This window comes from Trachurus japonicus, chromosome 14 (genome assembly GCF_045865225.1).
Source record: "Trachurus japonicus isolate A0001 chromosome 14, Traja_1.0".
Taxonomy (NCBI): Eukaryota; Metazoa; Chordata; class Actinopteri; order Carangiformes; family Carangidae; genus Trachurus; species Trachurus japonicus.
This window is the reverse complement of record NC_140920.1, coordinates 14,337,052-14,359,386: the sequence shown is the minus strand read 5'-3', so window position 1 is coordinate 14,359,386 and position 22,335 is coordinate 14,337,052. Positions and strand designations below refer to the sequence as shown.

General features: G+C 40.3%; 4 protein-coding genes across 5 annotated transcripts; 2 read left to right on the top strand and 2 right to left on the bottom strand.

Annotated features, from left to right (window-relative positions):
- Positions 1-130: 130 nt before the first annotated feature.
- On the bottom strand, positions 131-5,821 carry LOC146974457 (mannose-P-dolichol utilization defect 1 protein-like). Its single transcript, XM_085796816.1, has 7 exons — positions 5,484-5,821; positions 5,075-5,140; positions 4,406-4,538; positions 3,719-3,804; positions 1,996-2,111; positions 1,800-1,910; positions 131-1,694 (listed from the first exon to the last, which is right to left on the bottom strand). Exons 1-7 carry the CDS (start codon positions 5,569-5,571, stop codon positions 1,578-1,580), a joined length of 717 nt encoding a protein of 238 aa, XP_085652942.1. The 5' UTR covers positions 5,572-5,821; the 3' UTR covers positions 131-1,577.
- Positions 5,822-7,253: 1,432 nt separating this feature from the next.
- Positions 7,254-10,621, top strand: LOC146974456 (transmembrane 4 L6 family member 4-like). Its single transcript, XM_085796815.1, has 4 exons — positions 7,254-7,506; positions 8,796-8,861; positions 9,914-10,047; positions 10,127-10,621. The coding sequence occupies exons 1-4, from the start codon at positions 7,330-7,332 to the stop codon at positions 10,305-10,307; spliced, it is 558 nt and encodes a 185-aa protein (XP_085652941.1). The 5' UTR covers positions 7,254-7,329; the 3' UTR covers positions 10,308-10,621.
- A 2,309-nt stretch (positions 10,622-12,930) lies between these two features.
- On the top strand, positions 12,931-14,881 carry LOC146974455 (transmembrane 4 L6 family member 4-like). Of its 2 annotated transcripts, none has more exons than XM_085797822.1 (5): positions 12,931-13,256; positions 13,535-13,600; positions 14,163-14,296; positions 14,394-14,574; positions 14,696-14,881. In XM_085797822.1, the coding sequence occupies exons 1-5, from the start codon at positions 13,080-13,082 to the stop codon at positions 14,702-14,704; spliced, it is 567 nt and encodes a 188-aa protein (XP_085653948.1). In that variant the 5' UTR covers positions 12,931-13,079; the 3' UTR covers positions 14,705-14,881. The 2 variants fall into 2 exon arrangements, with proteins under 2 accessions (XP_085653948.1, XP_085653947.1); XM_085797821.1 differs by having other exon boundaries at positions 14,388-14,574.
- Positions 14,882-16,009: 1,128 nt separating this feature from the next.
- On the bottom strand, positions 16,010-20,745 carry slc25a15b (solute carrier family 25 member 15b). Its single transcript, XM_085797820.1, has 7 exons — positions 20,472-20,745; positions 19,463-19,564; positions 18,730-18,988; positions 18,496-18,633; positions 16,636-16,811; positions 16,367-16,525; positions 16,010-16,279 (listed from the first exon to the last, which is right to left on the bottom strand). Exons 2-7 carry the CDS (start codon positions 19,515-19,517, stop codon positions 16,158-16,160), a joined length of 909 nt encoding a protein of 302 aa, XP_085653946.1. The 5' UTR covers positions 19,518-19,564; positions 20,472-20,745; the 3' UTR covers positions 16,010-16,157.
- Between the last annotated feature and the right edge of the window lie 1,590 nt (positions 20,746-22,335).

Sequence of the window (22,335 nt, the reverse complement as noted above, 5' to 3'; positions counted from 1 at the left end):
GTATGCGAACATTAGCAAATCATCAAAATTAAATTGATCAAATCACAAAATATTTATTTTTGCATGAGCCAAAAATAAATATCAATATGAAAAAATGTCTTTTTGGACTGCTGAGATGAATGTCTTTGCATATCTCATGACTGGACCGTGTTCACCTAACTGTGCCAGACTTGCGGTTGCAATAATTAGTATTTTGTTTTCATTCTAGTAAACAGAGTCATTCAGAAAGTCAACTGTGTGACATTGCAAACATGACATACCGTAATAACCTGAGGTGTCACATGACTGCCAGAGGGAACTCTAGTAAGTAAATTTTATGTACACACAGATAACGAACCTTTTCCTGCCCTAAAGGTAACTGAAGGTCATGCTTTGACTTACAGACACCTGTCTTCTGTGGCAAAGCTTTATTTTATTACAGAGGGTTCAGAAACATAATCCACAGAAACACTTTAGTTCACCACAGTACAGGTAAATAGGTATTCACGTTAGAAAATTCAGCCTTGATATATGGATATAAAACACGTATTGCTATGCCAAAACAAAGTTAATGGGTGGTTGTTACACATGTGAAGCTCTCAGTGGGTCTGGGAGGAGCTGCTCCACATGTTACTGAGCAACACAGGACATTTTGTTCACACAGGCTGAAAATACTTGAGGCTCAGAGGCCAGTGCAGGGGCTTCATTCATAAGATTCATTCATGATTCATGAGAGAGAAAGAAGAAATGTAGAAACATCCAAAAGTCACAGCATATTTAAAGTCCTACAGGTAAAATATATTATTTTAATCACCAGCTATGACATGATGGAGGTATTATACAACTCTTTCATGACGCTTTTTCTTAAAGTGTCTTGAAAGTTGAAAAATCTAAGCAGAGCACTCATCTGTAAACATGTTTATTTAACCCTTAGTGGAAATTCAGGACAGGTTGGCAACACACAGCACAAAGCTGCACTGTGCTGTGTGTAAATGCCAATGTAGGGTGTTATTATGAGTTATTGCTTAGTTGGAACATTGATGTTCAATAGTTAGGCATAATTTCCCATAAGGAGTAACTCATTGAAGGGCTTGGTTCCAAAATAAAAACCTGTCACTTCCACAGAAGTTTAGCAGACTAGAACAACCAGGTGAAGTTTGCTGCATGACTGCCCCCATGTATAAAGCCTGTATGTGGATTAGAAATGACTCAGACTGCTGGAGGCCACCAGGAAACCTAGAATAGACCCAAGAACTGAATGTTTTATGTCACCTACCGTTACCCCTAAGGGTGAAAATAAAATCTTACATCAGCATTTTTTTTAAATGCACTCTACTTGCAATGATAAAAAAGAAAGAATACACGACACTGGGAGTTCTCCTTTACAGCCACACAGCCCCTAACTTGATTTAAAGTATAACTTGAGTGTAGTACACAAGAATATAACTACACAAAGTCATTGTAAACATTTACTGCTACTCCAGCGTTGTACTTATTGATGTCCCAACAGGCACATCTGGCACAGAATCACAAAACCATTTCTGAAACAAAACATCTTTCTTACACATGATGGGACTGTTCAGTGGTCACTGTCACTTCTACTCTTCCTTCTGTTTAGCGCTGCTGCTCCTGTAGCAGAGGACCTGGGCCACGAGGACACAGCTGAGACAGGCTGACAGGATGTGCATGAGAGCAGCCGGTGAGCTTCCTGTATCCTGCGAAGAAAGTTTGGCACAATGTAGGTCAGTAAAGGCGATAACAGACGCTAACACATTAGAGTGGTGTTTATGTTGGTGTGTCATTCATTCCTGACTGCATACCTGCAGAGAGACAAAGACGACACTCAGAGATCCAGCCCACGCCAGCAACACGGACAGAGTGGACAGCTGCCCCGTGCGACCGTTGCTGTAGTTGGCTGCAGCCTGGAGAACCTGGACAAAACAAAATCACACATATCAAGTCTCAAGTTCTCACTCATCACAGAACAGATAAGATAGATGAGTTGTGCGTTTCTACCTTGCTTGCAATCAAAGCAGCCAGACTGGAGTCTTGCATCAGTGAGGCAACGGCTGCAGCTGCGTAGGAGCCCAGCAGGAACATGGCTCCGCTGTAGGCCAGGAGGAACAACACTCCTGCCAATAAACACAAGACAAGATGATGTGGGATTGATATACAACAGCAGAAACTTGAGAAACACTGAAATATGTGTCATGGTGATAAATAAATGGACTGGAATGGAAAAAAGCTGTGAGTACAGTAACTGCTCCTCCAACTGAAGTTCACTGAGAATCGTTTACGTCTTGTTACCACAAGGTGGCGCTGCATGAAAACACAAACCAGGCACACAGCAGGAAAAGACTCTGCTCTGAGCTGATGAACCTTTCTCAACACAACAGCGCAATCGTTTCACACCTCTGAATCGTCCACATCCTGGATTTTCTTAGAATGTACATGCCCCCTTCAGGGTATTCTGACCTTTTACTCAAATTACTAAATTTAACACTGAAAATAAAGATTGTTAATCATTTCTAATATGCTTTTTTGGCTTTGTTAATGTTTGATTCACATTAATTGCATCATTAATGTGTGTAATCTGTGCTCTGAGCAGAAAACTGCTTTAAGCATGCAGTAGTTTTGTCCAGATGGAATTCATCATAACCTATTTCAGTGCTTCCTAAATTAAATTACAGCGCCGCTGTGCACCAAAAGGTCTTTGCACAGAGAAAACACGTACCAGAGCAGTTTGATGAAAACAAGGCTGATATGCCTCGTGCTCGCTCGTAAGTGGTACATTGTATGTGTTGCCAAAAAGCAGTGGTTATCTGAACCTGTTATCTGAATCCACACTAAACATAAAACATCAAGGAAAGCATTTTTTTTCCAGTTGGCCAGGGATAATCAAGTCTATTTATATAACTTTTCATAGAGTGCATTTAAAAATAACAAATGTCTAAGTGACTGACTGACTGAGAAATGAAAAATACTAAATACTAAATGCACCAAAATGAATGAAAATGATTTGAGTCAGGCCCTCATTCACCATCCTGCTGTCTGAAGTACTGAATTTGTATCACAGGTTTTCTTAGTCGTCTTGACTTTAAACAATTCTGTTTCCGATCAGATTTGGTCATTTATGTAAGTTTGTTTTAAGTTTTGTTTTGGATAGATGTAGGTGAGATCAGGGATGGCTGGATCTCTGTCTGTATCTTTAACATCTTTTAAGCCCATGTTTTCAAACTAATCAAACGTGTCTGCTGTTAGCCTACTGCACTGTTACTGTACTACACTTCTAAAAAGCGTTCATTCATTTCTCATCACTCTAAATCAACTGTGCAAAACTCTCCACATCAGCCAAAACCTTATTCAAATGCTGAAACCTGCAAAGTCAGTCGATCATTTGAACTTTGTTACTGTGCTGCTAAACTCTGTGTTCACCTCAGGCTGTAGGCTCACACCAACAGATGGAGCAGAAACCGTCTTAATCAGTCTAAACTGTTTCACTGTTAACAATGCAAACAGTAGAAACAATCTCATTGCTCATCAAAACTCTTTTGCATGTTTGCAAAAGGTGCAGAATAACATTTAATTCATGTTTCAAAGCCTAGTTTTTGTGTCAGGGCTAAGGTACTGTACTGTTGGTTTTGGTCATCATGCAACTTGTTAACAGCTGTAAAAATATATACATAAGAGAAAGAATGACACTATTATTTGGATTGGAGTTGCAGATATGTGAACCAACCTGTGCGAGCACCAGTATGATGATACAGGATGAGGAAAACAATGGCAACGGTCTGGGCCAACGTGAAGAGCCTATCAGCCCAGGCACTGTGGAGAAATTCATGGAAAAAAACACAAATGTGAACAGGGATGATTCCAGATACAAAGTGTCAGCTGCAGGACAGAAAACTACTCTGATATCTGGGCAGTGTATACTGTATTCATTAACTTGTCCATTGTCCTAACCCCTAAGATGAATCTTTTTCCCTGGCACTTGTGCAAATTGTTCACTTCCGGAACCTACAGTATGACACATCGGCCACACAGCCATAACAGATGAGCAAACATGCCATTAACAATTAAGCTGTAGTTTCCAGCTTCACATGAATGGAGAATGTGTAACAGAAAAAAATCTATCAGCCTCTGCCCTGAAGACAAAAAAAAACCTTGTTGATCAGAGACATTAGAGATGGGCTAACTGGCAAGATAATAGTAGCACCAGTACCAGAACCAAACGGCTCAGTCACCGCAAAGCTTGCAACATGATAATTATTATAACCACTGACAGTGACTAGTGCACCAACATGGACTGAAGCACCCAAGGAGCTGCTAACCTGGTTTTATTGAAGTGTATCTGCAGTAACAAATTAACAGATGAGTGTATGAGACTGCAAATGACTTGTTTAACAGCTGCTTATCAAATACGTACAAGAGCGGGAAGTGGTTGACCACGGCGAACACAGCAGGACATGAGAAAGCATAAAGTTGCAGCAGGAAAGCAGGCAGACTCAGACCCTCGGCACTTCCCCTCCACAGTATCTTCAGCAGCTGAGGTAACTGTGCTGCAGGGAGAACACAGACACTCAGGTGAGGGTGGAGGGACGAATCAGTCATCAATATGGAAACAATGAATAACACATCATAGCTATTCACATGCAGAAACAAGTTGTTATGATGTCAGTCAGAAATACTAAAGCCAGCTTTGGCTTTTTATTCACAACTCTGACAAACACACAATATGCAGAAATATCTTTATAGTGACCAGATCAAATTCCTTTGCATTTCCCATTAACATGTCACACATCTGTGTGCCTCTGTATGGACAGATTTTAATATTGTGGTTCAGTCGTCATGGTTATCCACTACAGCTAGAGCATTTGAGGTTCTTGTGGGAATTTAAATCTTAATTTGATCCAGAAAATCCAATCAATAGAGATTAAAGAACCACTGTATTGTTAGTGAAATGATAAAGATCTCGTGATCTTTAGAAAAGTTTTGCTTAATGTCAGGGGGGCTGTTATTTATCAGTTAGATGTTAATGTGCTGCTGCTGTCATGTGATCTAATCAGGCAGGTTTTGGCTGAGGGGGAAATCTTACCCAGGAATGAGTCCAGTAAGATCCAGAGTCCGGCGACCTTGTTCAGTATAAACTTTATGCATGGTACTGTTGGATAAAGAAAACAAAGAGAAAAAAAGTTAACTCAATCAGACCACAGCAGATGTTCAACATCTGCAGTAGTAGGCTGTGGGTCAACGTCTTTTGCTAGATTACACAGAGACCAATTGAGTGCATAAACGTGATTTTGTAACAGAGTGGCCTATATAAAGTGTAATTACCTACGTGCACTGAATAATTTTAAAAGTTTTAGGTTAAAATTCAATTTGTAATGTTGCGTAAGCGGAAGAGGTGAAATATCCTCCACCTCCTCTTCCTCCGTGTCAACGCAGATCTGCAAAGATTTTTCGCACCCGCTTTTTTCTTTTTTCTGCCTCACATCAAGTCTCACCGTGCATGTGAAAGTTGACGAAAATCTCCTCGTAGCATTTTTCTGGCATTAATGACACCAGGAAGTCTCTGACCGGAGACGTGGCCATAGTCAGCTGCAGCCAGGAGGGATCCAGCGGGGGGAGTGGTCCAAAGGTTCCCCAATATTTACTACAGCAGAGGCCGAGGAGGACGGTTCATCAGCCCGCTAGGCCGCTCTGCTCCTATCTCCACCTCTGTCCGGGGGTCGTCCTGTGGCGTCCGTGATCGGGAGGTCCTCAGCTACATTAACCAATCCCAAAGTGATGTTTCTGACCCAAACCCCAACACTGGAGCTCATGGTGTTGGGGCTCCTCCTTTTTTTGTGCAACACATTCATTTCACAGTAAAGTTACATCACCTTGTTAGAAATTAACCAAATTACATCAGTCAATAAAAAATACATAGTAGTCTACTTTAGAACAGTTAAAACCATATTGACAAAGTAAAAACATGTGTTTTGAAACTTAATCAAATATTAAAGGTTAAAAAAATTGTATTCGGACCCCTAGCTGATTGGGCATTGCCTAGAACAGGGGTCTTCAACGTTTTTCAGGCCAGGGACCCCCAAACCGACAGAGACATGGAGGAGGGACCCCCTACTATATTAAAAAATGTACTAGGCCCAGTGCCATATAAACATAGCTTGATATTGTGCTTTCAATACTAAGCTTTTGAAACAACACAATATTCATGTTTTTTCTTAACGTGTACAATGTACAGTGAGTAGGGGGCCGTCCCTCTGCCATTTATAAACAGACCTTGTTCACTGATACCAATGTCTGTCAACTGCATGGTAATCATGCAGACAAGCTATTCAAAATGACGTTTTTATTTGAAACATAAATGTGGAAACTACAAGATATAAAACATTGTCTAATCAACCAAAAATTCCATGACCCCCCTGCAGCACCTCCGCGGACCCCCTAGGGGTCACGGACCCCCTGTTGGAGACCTCTGGCCTAGAAAGTCCAGTGTATGTAGGTCTCACAGTTCAAACATGTCAGGACAAAAACCAAAACACAAATTCCAAGCAGTGCAGAGTAGATGTGTGAGATACAACTGTGGCAACGCACAGTCAACTCCTGGTTAACACCATCGCTATGGTGAAGTGTGTTGGTTGCACATCAGGCTGTGGGAGGTCAACTCAGGGACAGACACAGGGAGACTGCAGAACTGAGGGAAAGGTGAATTTGGCGGGGGTGGGGTGGGGTCTCTGTCTGTTGTACGTGGTCCCACTCAAAACCCCAGATTACACAACATCTGTGGAGAGACCTGAGGCTCATATAGGCTACACTTCCCATCCAGAGTGATGAGTTCATTCATCACAGGTTTGGTAATTATTTGTGGTGTGAATCTTTTGTGAGACATCTTCTATCATCACATTTCATTTAAATGATAATTCATTTCCATATTTTCATACGCTTGCATCTCTAGTTTGGTAATTGTAAGGACATGTTTATAATTCAAACCTTGATCTTCCGGCATAATGCAAAATTCAAAACATGCATTAAAAATTGAATAAGTCAGAGTTAAACCAATTAAAAGTATTGTTAAAGTATTGTTGTTCTCGTGTCAGCGTATAGAGCCAGTTGGATTAAATCTACTCCACCCAGTATAATTAACACAAAAAGTCACCTAAATAGTCCCACGAGGTTTGTTTATCTCTTAGTTAGAGATAAACAAACCAGTTCAGCATCATTAAGCTGCTGCAAAAACATTTCCCTTTCTTGTGAATTTCTCTTCACTGAAAACAGGAAGGATTGGAGTAAAAGCATCTCTGGCGAGTGGTTTTTACAGCAGTCGGCCTCTTTTCTCCCCCTGACAACATGTGTACTGCAAAATGCGCCCGTTGCATCGCTGGTGCTCTGTACCCGTTGGTGTTCCTGTCAATCATCTGTAACGTCATCTTGTTCTTCCCTGGCTGGGACGCCGAGTACGCAAGGGAGGGACGCATCACTGAAGAGGTGAAATACATGGGGGGGATCCTCGGAGGGGGTTTAGTGGTGAGTTGTCTTTTCTCTTTTTTAGTGGAAGCAACAAACTTGTTTCTGAAATGTAATGTGCAACCTCAGATTCATTGTTGTTTGTCTTTTATTGCTTTGCTCTGAATCCTAATTTTGCGCTTCAGCATTAAAAAAATCTGTGATTCTCTTCATCCATCCAGAAAAAAAGAGAAATGCATTAGTAATTAATTTTCATCACTCAAAAACCCATGAACTACACTGCCCTACAAAGCAAAAAGGCAGTAACTGCATTTTTGGTCGAAAATGAGTTATTATCATTTTGTTTTGTGACAAAATATCTTATCTCAAATGTGTGTCGTTTTGGAGAAAAATGGTAGTCATTTTTACAGTAACTGCAAAAAGCCCTAGTGAAACAAAGCAAGAAGACAGTAACTACCGTTACTCTGTCAGTTACTGTACTTTTGCTTTGTTTTACTTAACCTAAAAACAACCGTGTTGCCGCAGAGTGAAGTTACTGTTTCCATGTTTCCCATACCCGAGTTTCCTCTTCTGAATATAAAAATATATTTATGATTTCCAATATTTCCTCATTATCATTACTCAATCAAAATGATTTAGTTCTGCCCTGTTGAATTGGAGTTAGCCTAACTTGCCTATATTGCTTCAAAGTGAAGTTGACAGTGCTTTAAAGTTAATGTGATTTGTTGTAGATATAGGCGATACATTAGATAAACACACCCAGATACACATTAATCTAATATTCACACATAAGAATGTGGCACTATTCAAAATAAATTGTCCTAATTTGGGCCTTGATACAGCTTAGGAATGTGAGACACTTTAAGCAGCAATTTCAGCACCAGAAGCTTCCGGGTGGAAAATATTGGCCTAAAATGGTCAGATGACTTTGGGTTTGGTATATCCATGTTCAGGGAAACAAATGGTTCCAATTAGTCCAAATACAGTGTATCTAACACACCTAGAGCACAAGTTGTGACAGAATAGTTTTTGAAGAATCTGCAGTTACTGCCTTTTTGCTTGGTATGGTGCCACATTTTTGGCAAGTAGCCTAATACAAAGCAAGAATACAGTATCTGCAAAATAGGGGTAAAACATCAAATCAAATGTGAGAATTAATATATACAAAGAATAAGCTAATACAAAGTAACAAAACTGCCTCATGTCCAATAATCTACCTACAACTACTTAGGCTGGACAACAGGATAACTTTAAAGTCATTTTTCTCAGTTCGGAACTCTGCGTAGTGTAGGGCAGTACACTGAACCTATTTTATACTGATGCTGTGTCTTAACTTCCTGTCATTACAGATGTTGATCCCAGCTCTTTACATCCACTTGACCGGAGAGCAGGGCTGCTGTGGGAATCGCTTCGGGGTCAGTAGACATTTCAGGGGCTCAGTAAAAAATAATAATGTTGGCATAACTTTATCAAACTATTGTTTTTAAGGTCAAGCATGAAGTGTCACAAAACTGAGAACTACCAAAAAAAGGACATGCTGATGAATAAGGTTGTCGTTTCACAACATTCAGGTCCTCTAGTGATAGATAAGAAAATGCAAAACCACTGAGATGTGTGTTTCTCCTTTTTCAAGTTAAGATCACGATCCATGCAACAGACTGCATGAAAGGTCTTTTGAACTCACAGAACTATACTGATATGTTATCACCTGAAAATATCTTTAATAGCATCAAATTTAGATACGTTTTTCCATCAGCTTTTAAAAAAAATTGTCAGTCGTAATCACACTGTCTGATATCACTGAGTATGCACACAGTTTACTCTAATACTCTCTTTAAATGAGAGGTAATTAAGAAAAGAAAAGAGAAATACTGACTGTGTCACAACTAAATAAATAACTTACATAAAAAAAGAGATATCATTAATAACTTAATGGATAATTATTTTTGAAATGGTTTTCATGTAATTATGATATAGTAAATGTGCATATCATGTACATAATGTACATATTGTAAAGCCCATTATAGTACTGAAGTACAAAATCCTTCCTAGAAACTATCACTGCTTTGTAATTGAAGTAAAATGAGATCATCCTTAAGTCCACACAGCACAGTGTAACAGAACAAAAGAGGAAGGTGATGAAGGTGATGAAAGATATCAGTTCCCTTAAGTATGTTAATAATTAATTCAATCAATAACTAATCTAAGTAGTTGACAGGTGAAATATGGAGCATCGCTACAAATTCATTAATTCATTCAGATTGTTTATGTTCACTTTGTATTCTTGTAGATATAAGTTATTCTTTCTTTCCTTGTGTTTAGACAAAAAACAGAGTTGTTACCTGCTAACAACTCTGTTTTTTGTCTGAAAACAAGGGGTAAAAACTCATTAATTCATTGTTCACACTCAGTATCTAAAACTGCATTCAAATGTTTCTGACCGTTGTTCTGCTTTAACTTTCTGCAGATGTTGTTATCGATTGTGTTCGCTGCACTAGGTGTGGTTGGGGCCCTGTACAGCTTCTGTGTGGCAATACTCGCTCTGAGTGATGGGCCCCTGTGCAAAGTCAATGGGGTGTGGACAACACCTTTCAAAGACAGGTATCAGATCATTATTTTTACAACTATTCTTAGGTGGATTTTTACTCATTTACGTATACGAGCCTCTTCTTTCATGTAGTCAGTTCGACTACATCACTGACAAGAGCAACTGGAAGAAATGTTCCGAGCCCAAGAACGTGGTACCGTTCAACATCGGCCTGTTCTTCACTCTGACCGTGGCCAGCTGTCTGCAGGCGCTGCTCTGCGCCTCGCAGATGATCAACGGCCTCTTCGGCTGCCTGTGTGGAGCCTCCAACTGAGAAGTACAAGACAAAGACGTCACATTTGGCTTTTCCACCCTCCTTTGTTTTATTCTGTCTTTCAGTGTTCCCATTTTAATTGACAGGAAGCATAGTTTCCTGCTCACGAGGCCTCATTTAATTATTTGCACTCACGCCACACCCAAGGTGGCGACTGGTACTACCAGGGAGGAGGCTGAGACCATGACAATATGTTCCCTCATCTGTATTCCATTATTGCTCTGATGATGTTGTTGTCTCTGATAACAGTTTGTGATAACAGATTACGCAATTTTATTGTGGTGAGAAAAGCAGCAGTGTAAGAAGAAGTAACAAAACCAGTTCATGCTAACTGTTCTGTCAATTTTGAAATAAACTGCTTTGAAATATAAGTTGCTGATCTGATATGTTGGTCTATCACTGTGCTGTTTTATCATTTATATCAATATTTGCATTATTAGTCAGAATAATATATCCCTGGATACCCCTGGGTGGATTTCTAAATACAGGACAAAGTTCTGTTTTTCATTCTACTGTATCAGCATTGTTGATATAAATGTTTTATTTTTGTATAAACTCACTGTCATGTACCTGGCTCCTTGTCTACAGGTAGGAATTAAAGTATTTTAGACATCAATGGCAGCTTACTGTATGAGAGGATTACAATATACGTTAGGCTACATCATGACTTTTCCTTATGGCCTCAAATGAAACTGGCATGTTGCCCTTCAGGGTCAGGGCAACAGGCAGCTGCAACGGAAATCATAACTGAAACGTAAAAATTATCATCTATTTCTTTGTTTTATTACCCACAGTTCAATGGATTTCCATTTTCAATTTCCAGATTTATAAACGTTATTGATGGCTTTTTTGATGCCTTAAAGCTCTGACAACAATAATCTCTCTGAGTTGTTGACATGGGATGTGTCCAACTGAGAACTGAGATCCACGTGAAGAAAGTGACTGGGTGTCCTGCAGAAACGTGAAGAGGGGGGAGCGATGGGATTCGACTGCTAGAGACGGGCACGGCAAAAATCCGGCAGATTGCACTGTAACATGAGAATTATTGCTAATTGTATTTTTGCTGTAAAGTGGGAGTGCTGGTGTACAAGTGGTGGCCCAGTTAGTGGGTTTTGCAGTGGTATCCGTGTACATTATTAGGTTTATGGTTAGATGACCTGATAGTGAACATCCTGTAGGCTACATGTGTGTGCATGAGACTGTGACACACAGCCTATAAGTTATAGCCGCCAGCTAACCACATAGTGTAGTGTGCTGCTGGAGGGGGAAAAGTATGTCAGGCTTCATGTCTCTTAGGTCTACTACTGGTCTACTAAATTTCAACTTGTTTTGTTTGTTTGTATGTTTGTATATATATATATATATAGACCTAAGAGACCTAAGAGTAGACCTTAAATGAGAGGTAATTAAGAAAAGAAAAGAGAAATACTGACTGTGTCACAACTAAATAAATAACTTACATAAAAAAAAAAATTAAAAAAAAACTGTCCATACTGTAGGTATAGTTCAGGGGATGAGAGAGAGTAAAGGAAATAGTCCATTAGTGTAGCCTAATATTATTTAGGACTAGCTCCTTTATTTTCTTAATATCTGGTGTTATCACAGTGTTTTCAACGAATGACCACATGAGACAACTCTGCACTATCCTGGTGGTTGTATATTGTAATAATTAACAGTTTAAAAATTATCTCTCCTCACTGCGTGGAAGGGAGACAACTCCAAGGCGTTGACATGCTTTTCATATTTACAACCATCATCACTGTCGAGCTCACCCTGCCTCGCCCAGGGCGTTGCTAGGAAACGTCACATGTTTTGGAGGGCATGGCCTCTTATCCCCCCCCACACACACTTTTTTTCTTTTTCTTTCACAATTTCAAATTCCACTGAATTTACTGATTCAGCGTGGAAATGACTGCAGATAGAGGCTTACTACAATCTAATCTCTGTTTCAGTGAGCTACTTGTCTTAATTTGCTGCTCTGTGTAAAGCACTTTGTAACTTGTGGTTAGAAAAAGGGTTCTATAAATAAAGATTATTATATCATATTATTATTATCATTATTATTATAATAAAAATGTGGCCAAGTGACTGGTCAGTGTTTAACTACCACAAATGTGTAGATGTCAATGACACATTGTTGTTGCTCCATCTAGCAGCGGTCACAGGTCTGAAGTCCAACCGTGCTGTGGTCCTGGAGTCACAATGTCAACACATCTGTATACTGTGAGCAATAGGTGGAGATAAAACATGTCTCTCATTCTGAATCTTTTTTTCTTAATGACCATTAAGTGTAATTTTATATATCATAGCCACATTAAAGACAGTGAGATTTAACTGAAACGTGCATTTTGATGATCTGATCATTAAACTCAACAGTGGTGCAACCATCAACATTTCTGCCACAGATGCCCTGAATGCATTTACATCGGTAAGCAAAATAAAAAAATAAAAACTCCATGTCCACAAATGATGCCTAATAAGTGTAACAAAGGAGGTGCTGTCTCTGGGGGACACAGAGGAACGAGTCACATAGTCCTGCAGCCTATCCCAGGCTCTGTTTGTCCTGGTTATCAACCTTTCATTACACCTCCCACACCCTGACATCACTCACAGTATTTAGTCTCAGCTTGCGGTCCAAACACAGTTCCCTCTTTACCTCTTTGGTTCCTTTTCAGGAGTTATCGCTCCTCTCTGAGAACAGGAAGGATTTGAAAATTTAAAGTCACAGAGCGAAGAGTTTGACAGCAGTCGGTTGGATTTCTCTCTGACAACATGTGCACTGGAAAATGCGCCCGTTGTATCGCCGTTACTCTTTACCCGTTGGCGGTCATATCCATCATCTGCAACATTGTGTTGTTCTTTCCTAACGCAGAAACCAAGTACACAAATGATGGAAATATCACCGAGGAGGTGAAATACATGGGGGGTGTGGTTGGAGGGGGAGTACTGGTGAGTTGTCTTTTCTCCTGCCTCGTATTGACGGGTGCGACCCTGGCAAATCTAACACTGAAAAATAATGGCTTTATATGGTATACTGAGTCCTACGTTTGTGCTTTAAGATCTATTTTGTGCTGCATCAGATCATCAAACACATCTTAATCTCACCAAATCAAAGACAACTTCTGCAATGTCTCTCTAACTTACTCCACAGTCCTCGTGTTACCAAGATTTAGCGACAATGCTCAGTTTGAGTAGTAACCACTGTCACTCTCTGTGTCCTGCTACAGGTTTTACTCCCAGCACTTTACATCCACCTGACTGGGAAACAAGGGTGCTGTGGGAATCGCTGTGGGGTGAGTTACACAAGAGCTACAAATGATATGTTTAAGGGTGCTCAGTAATTGGAGTGCTTCACTATATGAATTACGAGCCATGTTGTATGTGGGAAAACATTCTCAGGAAACTGGTTAATACGACATAAGCAATGGAAACAGAAGATAGTTGACGCAAAGACTTGATTGTGTAGATACATAATGTGATGGAAACACACTCCAGTTGCCATCAGTTAAAGTAAAGCCACAGAGTTTATGCCAAACTACATAAAAGGAGATGAATCCTTTGAATGACGCTGCATCACTAACCCGCTGCACCGCACTAAAAGATATCACACTATACAAATCCTAAAAACATCAGATGTGAAACAGATGTGAAAATGTTTATGTCTGTGGGGTTCAGCTTCAGCAAACAGAAGATTACTGGAGTAAACACAATGATAAAAGCAATGTCAGTGAACAACCAGGAGCCTGATCTTCCCACAACTTATAGATAACTAAATAACTCATTTATCAAGAGTACAAAAATTTATCTGACCTTTGTTTATAACCCCCCCTTTCCCCTCCTTTGCCCTCCCTGTAGATGTTCTTATCAATTGCATTTGCAGCAGTGGGAGTGGCCGGGGCCTTGTACAGTGTCAGTGTGGCGGCGGTCGCTCTGAAGAACGGGCCCCTCTGCAAAGTCGCTCTGGTTTGGGAAACGCCCTTCAAAGACAGGTGACACAGAGAGACGTACAACCTTCTGATGATACTGTGAAACCTCCCTGAAGAGCTTTATCATTCATTGACCTTTACTTTATCGTTACAACGATAGGGGTTACCTGAACGATGACACATTGTGGAGAATCTGCACAGAGCCAAAGGATATCGTGCCGTTCCACATCGGGTTGTTTGCTACTCTCTTGGCCACTGGCACCCTGGAGCTGATTCTCTGCGGCTTTCAGATGGTCAACGGGCTCTTTGGCTGTCTGTGTGGAACCTGCACAGACAAAGGGGTAAGCTCATGAAGATGGCGAAAAGTGAGTTTCAGTAATGATGTTCAGAGATTGCACAATTGTGTTGATGACCTTTAAGTCTGAGAGTTTCAACTCTGCTTTGTGGCGTTTCTGCTTCCAGGGGCTGTGAGTTCCCGTCGGCTGACCGGCGCTCTCTGCTGGAAGGATGAGGGTGGACCTTCAGGTCTACCTGCTTTATATTAGAAATTGTAGCTTTCTCTATTTGACAAGATTGTTATATATTTGTATGTATATCATGATGCTTCATTACTGTTAAATTAACCTACAATAAACTGCTACTTTTGAATTGTTTGTAAGATTATGATAATTTATAGTTGTAAAATAAAATCCAGGACAAAGTTCATTGAGACCTTTAATACAATCTGTCTTATTAACATCAGGATTGACATTATACAAATATTTGAGTGTCATCTCAATATAGTATCTACAGTACTCAAATTAAATTACAGGAATCTGACTCACAGCTCTGAACTACTACACAGCGGGGGGAGAAACCTGCACAAGGAATGCAGCGTTAAAATGGCACATTAGATGAGGAGGCTGATATATATTTTTTGAATAGTACACAACAATAAAGGTTATACAATAAACAAGGCAAAAATTAGTGATTTAAAAAGGCAAACTATGGGTCCCAAAACAGTGTAGGTTGTTAATTATAACAATGATAACAGGAGGAATAAAACATAGTTAGATGAAAAAAGCCCATATAATGTCCTCATAAGATGTACAAGTTTTTATTTTATTCTTTATGAGCTACTGCTCCTCATTTGGCCGAAGACATAATAAGGCTCAATTTTATAATTTCCTGTTGAGGCAAACAAAACCTATAAAACTTAAGTCAATGCTATTTGATAAAGATATGATATTAGGATATCTATCAGCAGATTTGGACTTTATTGTGACTGTGCCTAAACAAAGCCGCACGCAATGCAAAACTGAGGTGCATACTTGAAACAATAACTTGAAATAATTCACAAGATATATTTTAGGCAACGTAAATGAATTAGCATAATGGCCACTTCACATTTTCAAATGAATGAGCTTGAGTACTGTTTTAAGATTTTGTGCACTGAGATGAGATGTAGTCATGTGTCGGCACACTGAGCAGTGAGCAAGTAAAGACTGATTGGAAAAGACTGGCAGACAACGGTTTCTGTGCGGATACGACTTTGTTGAGGTAGACAGAAATTAATAAACTGGAGTGTTGACATTCCCTCGTAAAGAGGTTGGTGAATGTTGCTCAGGACTGTGCGACACATTGTTCTCATACACTGTGCGATGGCAACAGCATTTCTGGAGTGTTAGAGAGAAAGAAAAATCTGATTTAAAAATACATTTAGGTTAGTCTTAAAAGATGTAAACACTATGTAAAAGGTGTGTTGTTTTTTTTCTAAAAGAGATGGAGTGTCTCAGCTTTAAAAGTTTAACAAAAAGCAGGAAATGGCAAAAACCACATCCTACACGGAATAAGCTTCAAGGTTTCAACTGGAGTTCTGATGAGGTTTTATGGCTATAACACTAGTTCACCGCTCCTTCGCTTGTTTTTGTGCGTATGGGCCCTTTTAGCTGTCAAACTGCTTCATCATGAGCTTCCGGCTGGCTTCATAACCCAGGAACAGAGCTCCGTTGGCGGGGAAGGTGCGGACCATGGTGGGGGTAAGACCAGAGTAGAGAGCCCTCACACCTGAACACATGAAACAGCAAAAAAAAAAAAAGTCTTGTACGTCATGGAAACAGCAGGAATCTCTTTAAACCCTGAGCGTCTACCTACCTTCGCTACGAGCTATGGTCATGAAGGTTTTGAAGAAGCCTGCCTGCTTCCCCAGCATGGACATGACCTGGATCCGAGACTTGACACAGTCCATCGGATAGACCACCAGCCACAGACACGCCCCCCCGAAGCCACCGCTGAAGACAATAGGAGCCACGCCTTCAACACACACACACCGTTAAGACACCCACTCACTGATACTGGACAAATAATGTGTGGGAGGAACTGACATTAGAGAGGGCAACGGTCAAATGTTTTTGTTCCTCTACCTATGTCGTCTTTGTCGCATTTCATGTAGTCTGCAAAGGTGGTGCGGCAGAGCTCGTAGGCGCCGAAGAAGCAGAAGTAGCCGGGGACTTCTCTGGCTATAGTGGTGGTGAGGCCCTGGAAGAAGCCGGCCGGTCCCTCGTTCCTCATGATGGATTTCACCACAGACCACACTGTGCTGAGGACAGAGCAGAGGCACGATGGGCTCAGTCAACACACACGCAGCACAAAACTCTTCACAGATTAATACATCTCCCCAAAACAATTTATTAGAATTAGAATTGTTTCATTAATCTCTAGCTCACATACATTTTACCACATAAATACTGTTAATTTACAAAATACCAAATAATTAGCTATATTAATTGATCAATAATGACTCAATAGAAATTATACAGAAATATTTATAGTTGATTAAAAAATCTGGATTTCTTAACTTTCTGAATTTGCTACAAGGTCTGTTTTTTTTTTTTAAAGTAACATTGTAAAAAAAAAGATCAATAGCAAATAGGTAATGTATGCGACCAAATTTATTCTGAATGTCAGTATTTTGAGTTTATGTTCTTATTAAAGAGGAACTATGTAAGTCCGGTTGCTTTTCCGCTGTTTCGCTAACCCTCGTCCTGGCCATGTGCATTTGTTTACAATGAAGCTGGCGAGAAATCAATCAATAGAGCGGTAGATAATGTGATATAGCTTTACGATGTTACGAGGTGTATATTTGTGTAGTTTAATCTGTCATAAACAAGAGATTACAGGTTACAAGGCGCGTTTGTGAGATAGGACACCAGGTAGGACGCTCTGATCTTAAAAGTTTGGTTTTCAGCCAAGAGACGCTAAGTGTAAGGCAGAGTGCCTCCATTTATTAAGTTAAGCCATTTATTAAACCATCACAATTACTCCAAAGTGTTTAATTAAAGCAGAAGTAAGTGGTCCGGTCGTTTTCGCTAATGCTGCGTTCCAGGCAGGCTTTTGAAATCGTAAATTACAGCTTCAAGTCACAACTTACGACTTTGTAGCGTTTCAGGCAACCCACTCGTGTTTTTCCGACCTGTTTTACCGTTGAAAGTCACTATAACGGCCACTCGTAACTTCCGACCGGTGAACTCGTACCAGATCGAACTGGTACCACTTCACGGTCGGAAAAATACGAGTTTCCTTGAACGCACCATAACAGTCCTCGTCCCTACGTCGCCACATTCACGGCGTTCCTTGGCTGCACACAGCCCTGCATGCCGTTCTCTCTCCTCATTGGATAAAAACTGTAGGATACGATAAATGTTTTCTCTTCGGCTCAGAGCAGAGCAGAGTGACTGACAGACCCGTGTTTCAGACCAAACACTCTATGTAAGTGATTGCTGTCGGAAGATATAACTATTTAAGACTTATATTAACACAAATATATCACTTACTTCTGCTTTAAGGTAAAAATGTAGCATAGTGAAGATACAAATCCTGCATAGTTCCTCTTTAAGTTCCAGTCTGTACTTCTTTTATTCACTCAATAAATTCCATTTAAAGTAGCATAATACTCCATTAGCTGCATCAATAAATTATACTATGCTACTAGACAACAGCCAAAGTGAAAAGTATTTTTACTGTATTATCTCTTACAGGGAAGTGGGTTCACTTGGGGAAGTTGGTTTGAGGACGTACAACGTTGCACACAAAGACGCACAACACCAAAACCAAAACACACACACACATCTGTGACAATAAGTGATCTAAAGACAATAAAATTTAACAACTGAATGTCTGCAGGGAGAAAAGAAAACTTTCATGGCTCCTCTAAGTCAAACAAGTTAACTGAGGCAACTGTTTTACACTATTACCCAAAAACATATGACTACATAGCAACTTACTTCTGGCTCTTGGCGATTTTGCCTGATGCCTCCATCTCGTACATGGCCTGCAGCCGACACTTGACGAGCTCTGTGGGGCAGAGTACCAGCGAGGAGAAGATGGACGCCACTGAGCCGGCGCAGGCTTTCTGTACGTCGCTACCAGGAAAGGAAAACACAGAGAACAGTTAGAGATCTGACGACATGTATGACCGAGCGCTAACAAGAACAGCTGCAGGGTCAGCGTCATCATACCTCAGCACAGCATCTTTGTGCAGTCCAGCTGTGAGGCGGATGACCTGCTGGCAGAAGCCGTAGCTCATGAAAAGGACCGAGTTCTCCGCTATGTTGGCCATCAGCGCCGGCGTGGTGCCCTGGTACAGACCACGGAGACCCACTTGTTTGTAGGTGGACGCAATGCAGTGGATGAAACCCCGGTAAAGTGTAGGGAAGGTCTGCATCTTGACTTTCGCCGTGTCCAGAGGCTGCCCACTGAAGACACACGCAGCTCCCCCTGGCAGGAAGACAGTGAAACAACAGCACTGTTAAAAAAAAAAACAAGTGATCCATAAACAAGACTCAGAGAACAAAGGGCTGGCTGTTACCTCAGAGAAAATCAAAGTTTGTGTTCAATATGTGTGCTGTGGAGAGAGATAAGAATAATAGAGGGCTTTCCAGAGGGTTGCGCTCCACAGAGCAGTATAAACAGTCAATTGAAACCCTGAGAGAAACAAGCCGGAAAAAGACAGGAGTCATCAAAATGTCCTATGTCCACATCAGACGTGCCTACTGAGTCGTTCAGTAAAGCAGCTGAAAGGTAGCGTGATTATTTCATAGAGATTAAGGATAAAGATATTTTCATTGTCACGGCAGAAAAGGAACATGAAAGGGGACAAAGTTAGGTCCACAGGCGGGCAATAAAAGTATAAAAGAAACTAAAAGCTGTAATGTAAAACGGTAATAGTGTTTGTTTAAGCGCTGTAGTTACCGATGGCTCCTGCAGAGAGGTCAATGATGGCCTGGACCGCCGGGTGTGGAGCCATGGTGTCCCGAAAGGTTGTCAGAAGAGGTTTCTCTTTCTTTCAACTACCTAGTTTAAAAACACAAACACACACACACAGTGATACTTAATATCCCAACTACATTCATTCACAACATACTCAGCTTACATCTTATCAGAGCAACTGATAGACATACATCATGTGAGGAGCACTCATTGTTTTCTTCTTCACAGACGGTAAATATGTGAATACTATGTGTGAACTTCAGCAGCTTGGTTAGTTACAAAGGTCACAACAACAACAATAAAACCTGCTCTCACTCACTATCATCACTGATTATTCACCGGGAGTTAGAAATTGGTTTTTATTGGACCTGAACCATGTTTACTGAGGTAAAGTCATGACTGAAATCACAACTTCTGCATAATATTAGTTTGTATTAACCATAACTGGACACCTGTGGAGACAACAGAGCCTGTCTGGTTTGAAACACTACTTCATATAACAAATATCGATAATTATATCAGTTTTAACTGTGTTTACTTCACTGACACGTTGGTTTTCTGTCACTACAGTAAAGTTACCTGTTCTGTTGAAAGTCAAATCTGTAAATTTAAAGGTTACAGCTTTACCACAAGAGGGTGACAAAATGCTGTTCTTAGTGCACAACTGAACCATCTTTTAGTTACCACATAAGCTGAAGGACACACACACACACACACACGTGAAGCTCTCAAAGTCGCTCGTGGGGTTTAAATGTGAGTTTAAAAACAAAAAACCGTTACGCAACGTTTCTCCCTCGAGGGCTAACGTTAACTGACATGCTAATGATGTAGCAACAGCATGCTAACCTAACAACACTCATGAGTGTGAGTGGGGTCAACTGTGGATGCAGAGACCGGTTTATTAAAGGGGTTTCTGTGAAGCAGCGGTGTTTTAACTTGACACAAGTCTGAAAAGCGACACAGATAAAGTGATAATTAGAGCAATACAAACCTTAAAGGAGAGAAGAGTTATGGAGCCAGCTGGGGCATCAGAGAGTCAGAGGAGCCAGAGAGGGAGAGAGAGAGAGAGTTGCTGCTGCTGCTGCTGCTGACAGAGGCTGACGGCTGACTGCTGACTGCATGCTCCCTGACACGACCAGACCAGACCAGACCAGACCAGACCAAACATCCAGGGTTTAATGTTATCTCATCTGCAGCATCTATCTAGCTCTGTGTGCACCACGCTGCGCCGCGGTCAATGAATGGATCACCGGCCATCAGTGATAGTGGGTGGAGGAGGGGAGTCTGGAGGTGGTTGCATGACAGAGAGCGGAGCAGCAGGAGGAGAAAACGAGCTCCCACTCCGCTGGGAAATCCAGGTACCAACATTTACTTCGCGTTATTAGCATAGTTACTCCGGTTTAAAAATAATAATAAAAAAGTTACGAGTCTGCTCTTAGTTTAGTTCTCCACATCTTAAAATTGTACATTAGATATCGTGCACGTATTTCTGATGGTAATACATTTATGAACTAATTTATTAATAAGAATATTGGTTTGATAGCTAACATCAGATAGCTGACCTGTTGGGTAAAATATAAACTACAGATACTATATCATTATTCTTTTTTCTTATCCTTTTTCTTTTTAATAAACTCTCGCCAAAAGAGACAAATTGTTCACTTAAAACAACAATACATAGGTAGACCCAGTGAGTCATCTTTGTTTATTTAAGATCTATGATGCACAGCAGCGTGAACATGAAACTTCCGGTTTACGTGATCGTTCTTCTTCTTCGCCTTTTAAATGGAGGTTGGCGAAACATGTTACAGGTTCTTTAGCGTCACCCAGTGGTGTAGCAGGGCAAAGCAAAGAAATAAAGTCTTTTATTAATTATTATTAGTAATAAGTAAGAAGAGATGTATTTTCCATGATATTTTTCTACCAGATTCTCATCCCAGTGCTCTGGTCCTGTTTTGTTTTCTTGGTGTCTAATAATAATAATAATAATAATAATAATAATAATAATAATAATACATTTTATTTAGAAAGCGCCTTTCACGCCTAATGAGTCCATGCGGGCTGGGCATACGGTGTAGGCATGTGTGACACAATAAAATTCAATTCATTCATTCATTCATCCATTCATTCATTCATTTATTCATTCTCAATTGTAATATTGTGTTTTCCATCACTTACTGGTAGTTGCCTATTGTCTCTTCTCATACATGCAGATATCTGTTCTTTTGGAGTCCAGTAGAGCCCAATGCTGTAAAGATGTTCTCTTGTGTCTTTATACATTTCAAACCATTGATTTACTTAACAATACCTGTCATGTAACTGTATTTTTGCCAATAAGTTTACCTTCTCAATCCCTTCCAAGCCTACATGAGCACCGAAGAAGAGAAATATCCTGTCTATTGTACCAGAGTAGGCCTACACATGAAAGGTTTCATAAACAACATCCCGTCTGACGACTTCCCTGATTTACAGATTGAAAGCACTGACAAGATATCAGAAGCGATTATAATACTCTATCCACCCATTGTAATACAGTATATTCCCAAGTAATTCAGCTGTGTAGGCATACTGGGAGATGATCTAATGCTGCCTTTATCACTGCTATCTCACAATGAGAGATGGAGAAGGCAGCACCCACTTTAATACCAATTTAATTTTGCTGCAGATTTGTTTAGAGTAGTTTTAAATTACATTGTCTTACTCTATTTCAACATTTTTAATTTACATTGCAAATGGTGGTAATGTTTTAAATGCTCCACTGCAAATTTGAAGAGCCTGAGCCTTTTCAACATTAAGGTTTTTAAGGTTGAATTCTGCTGCAGACATGCATCCATAATCTATGACTGCTCTCATAA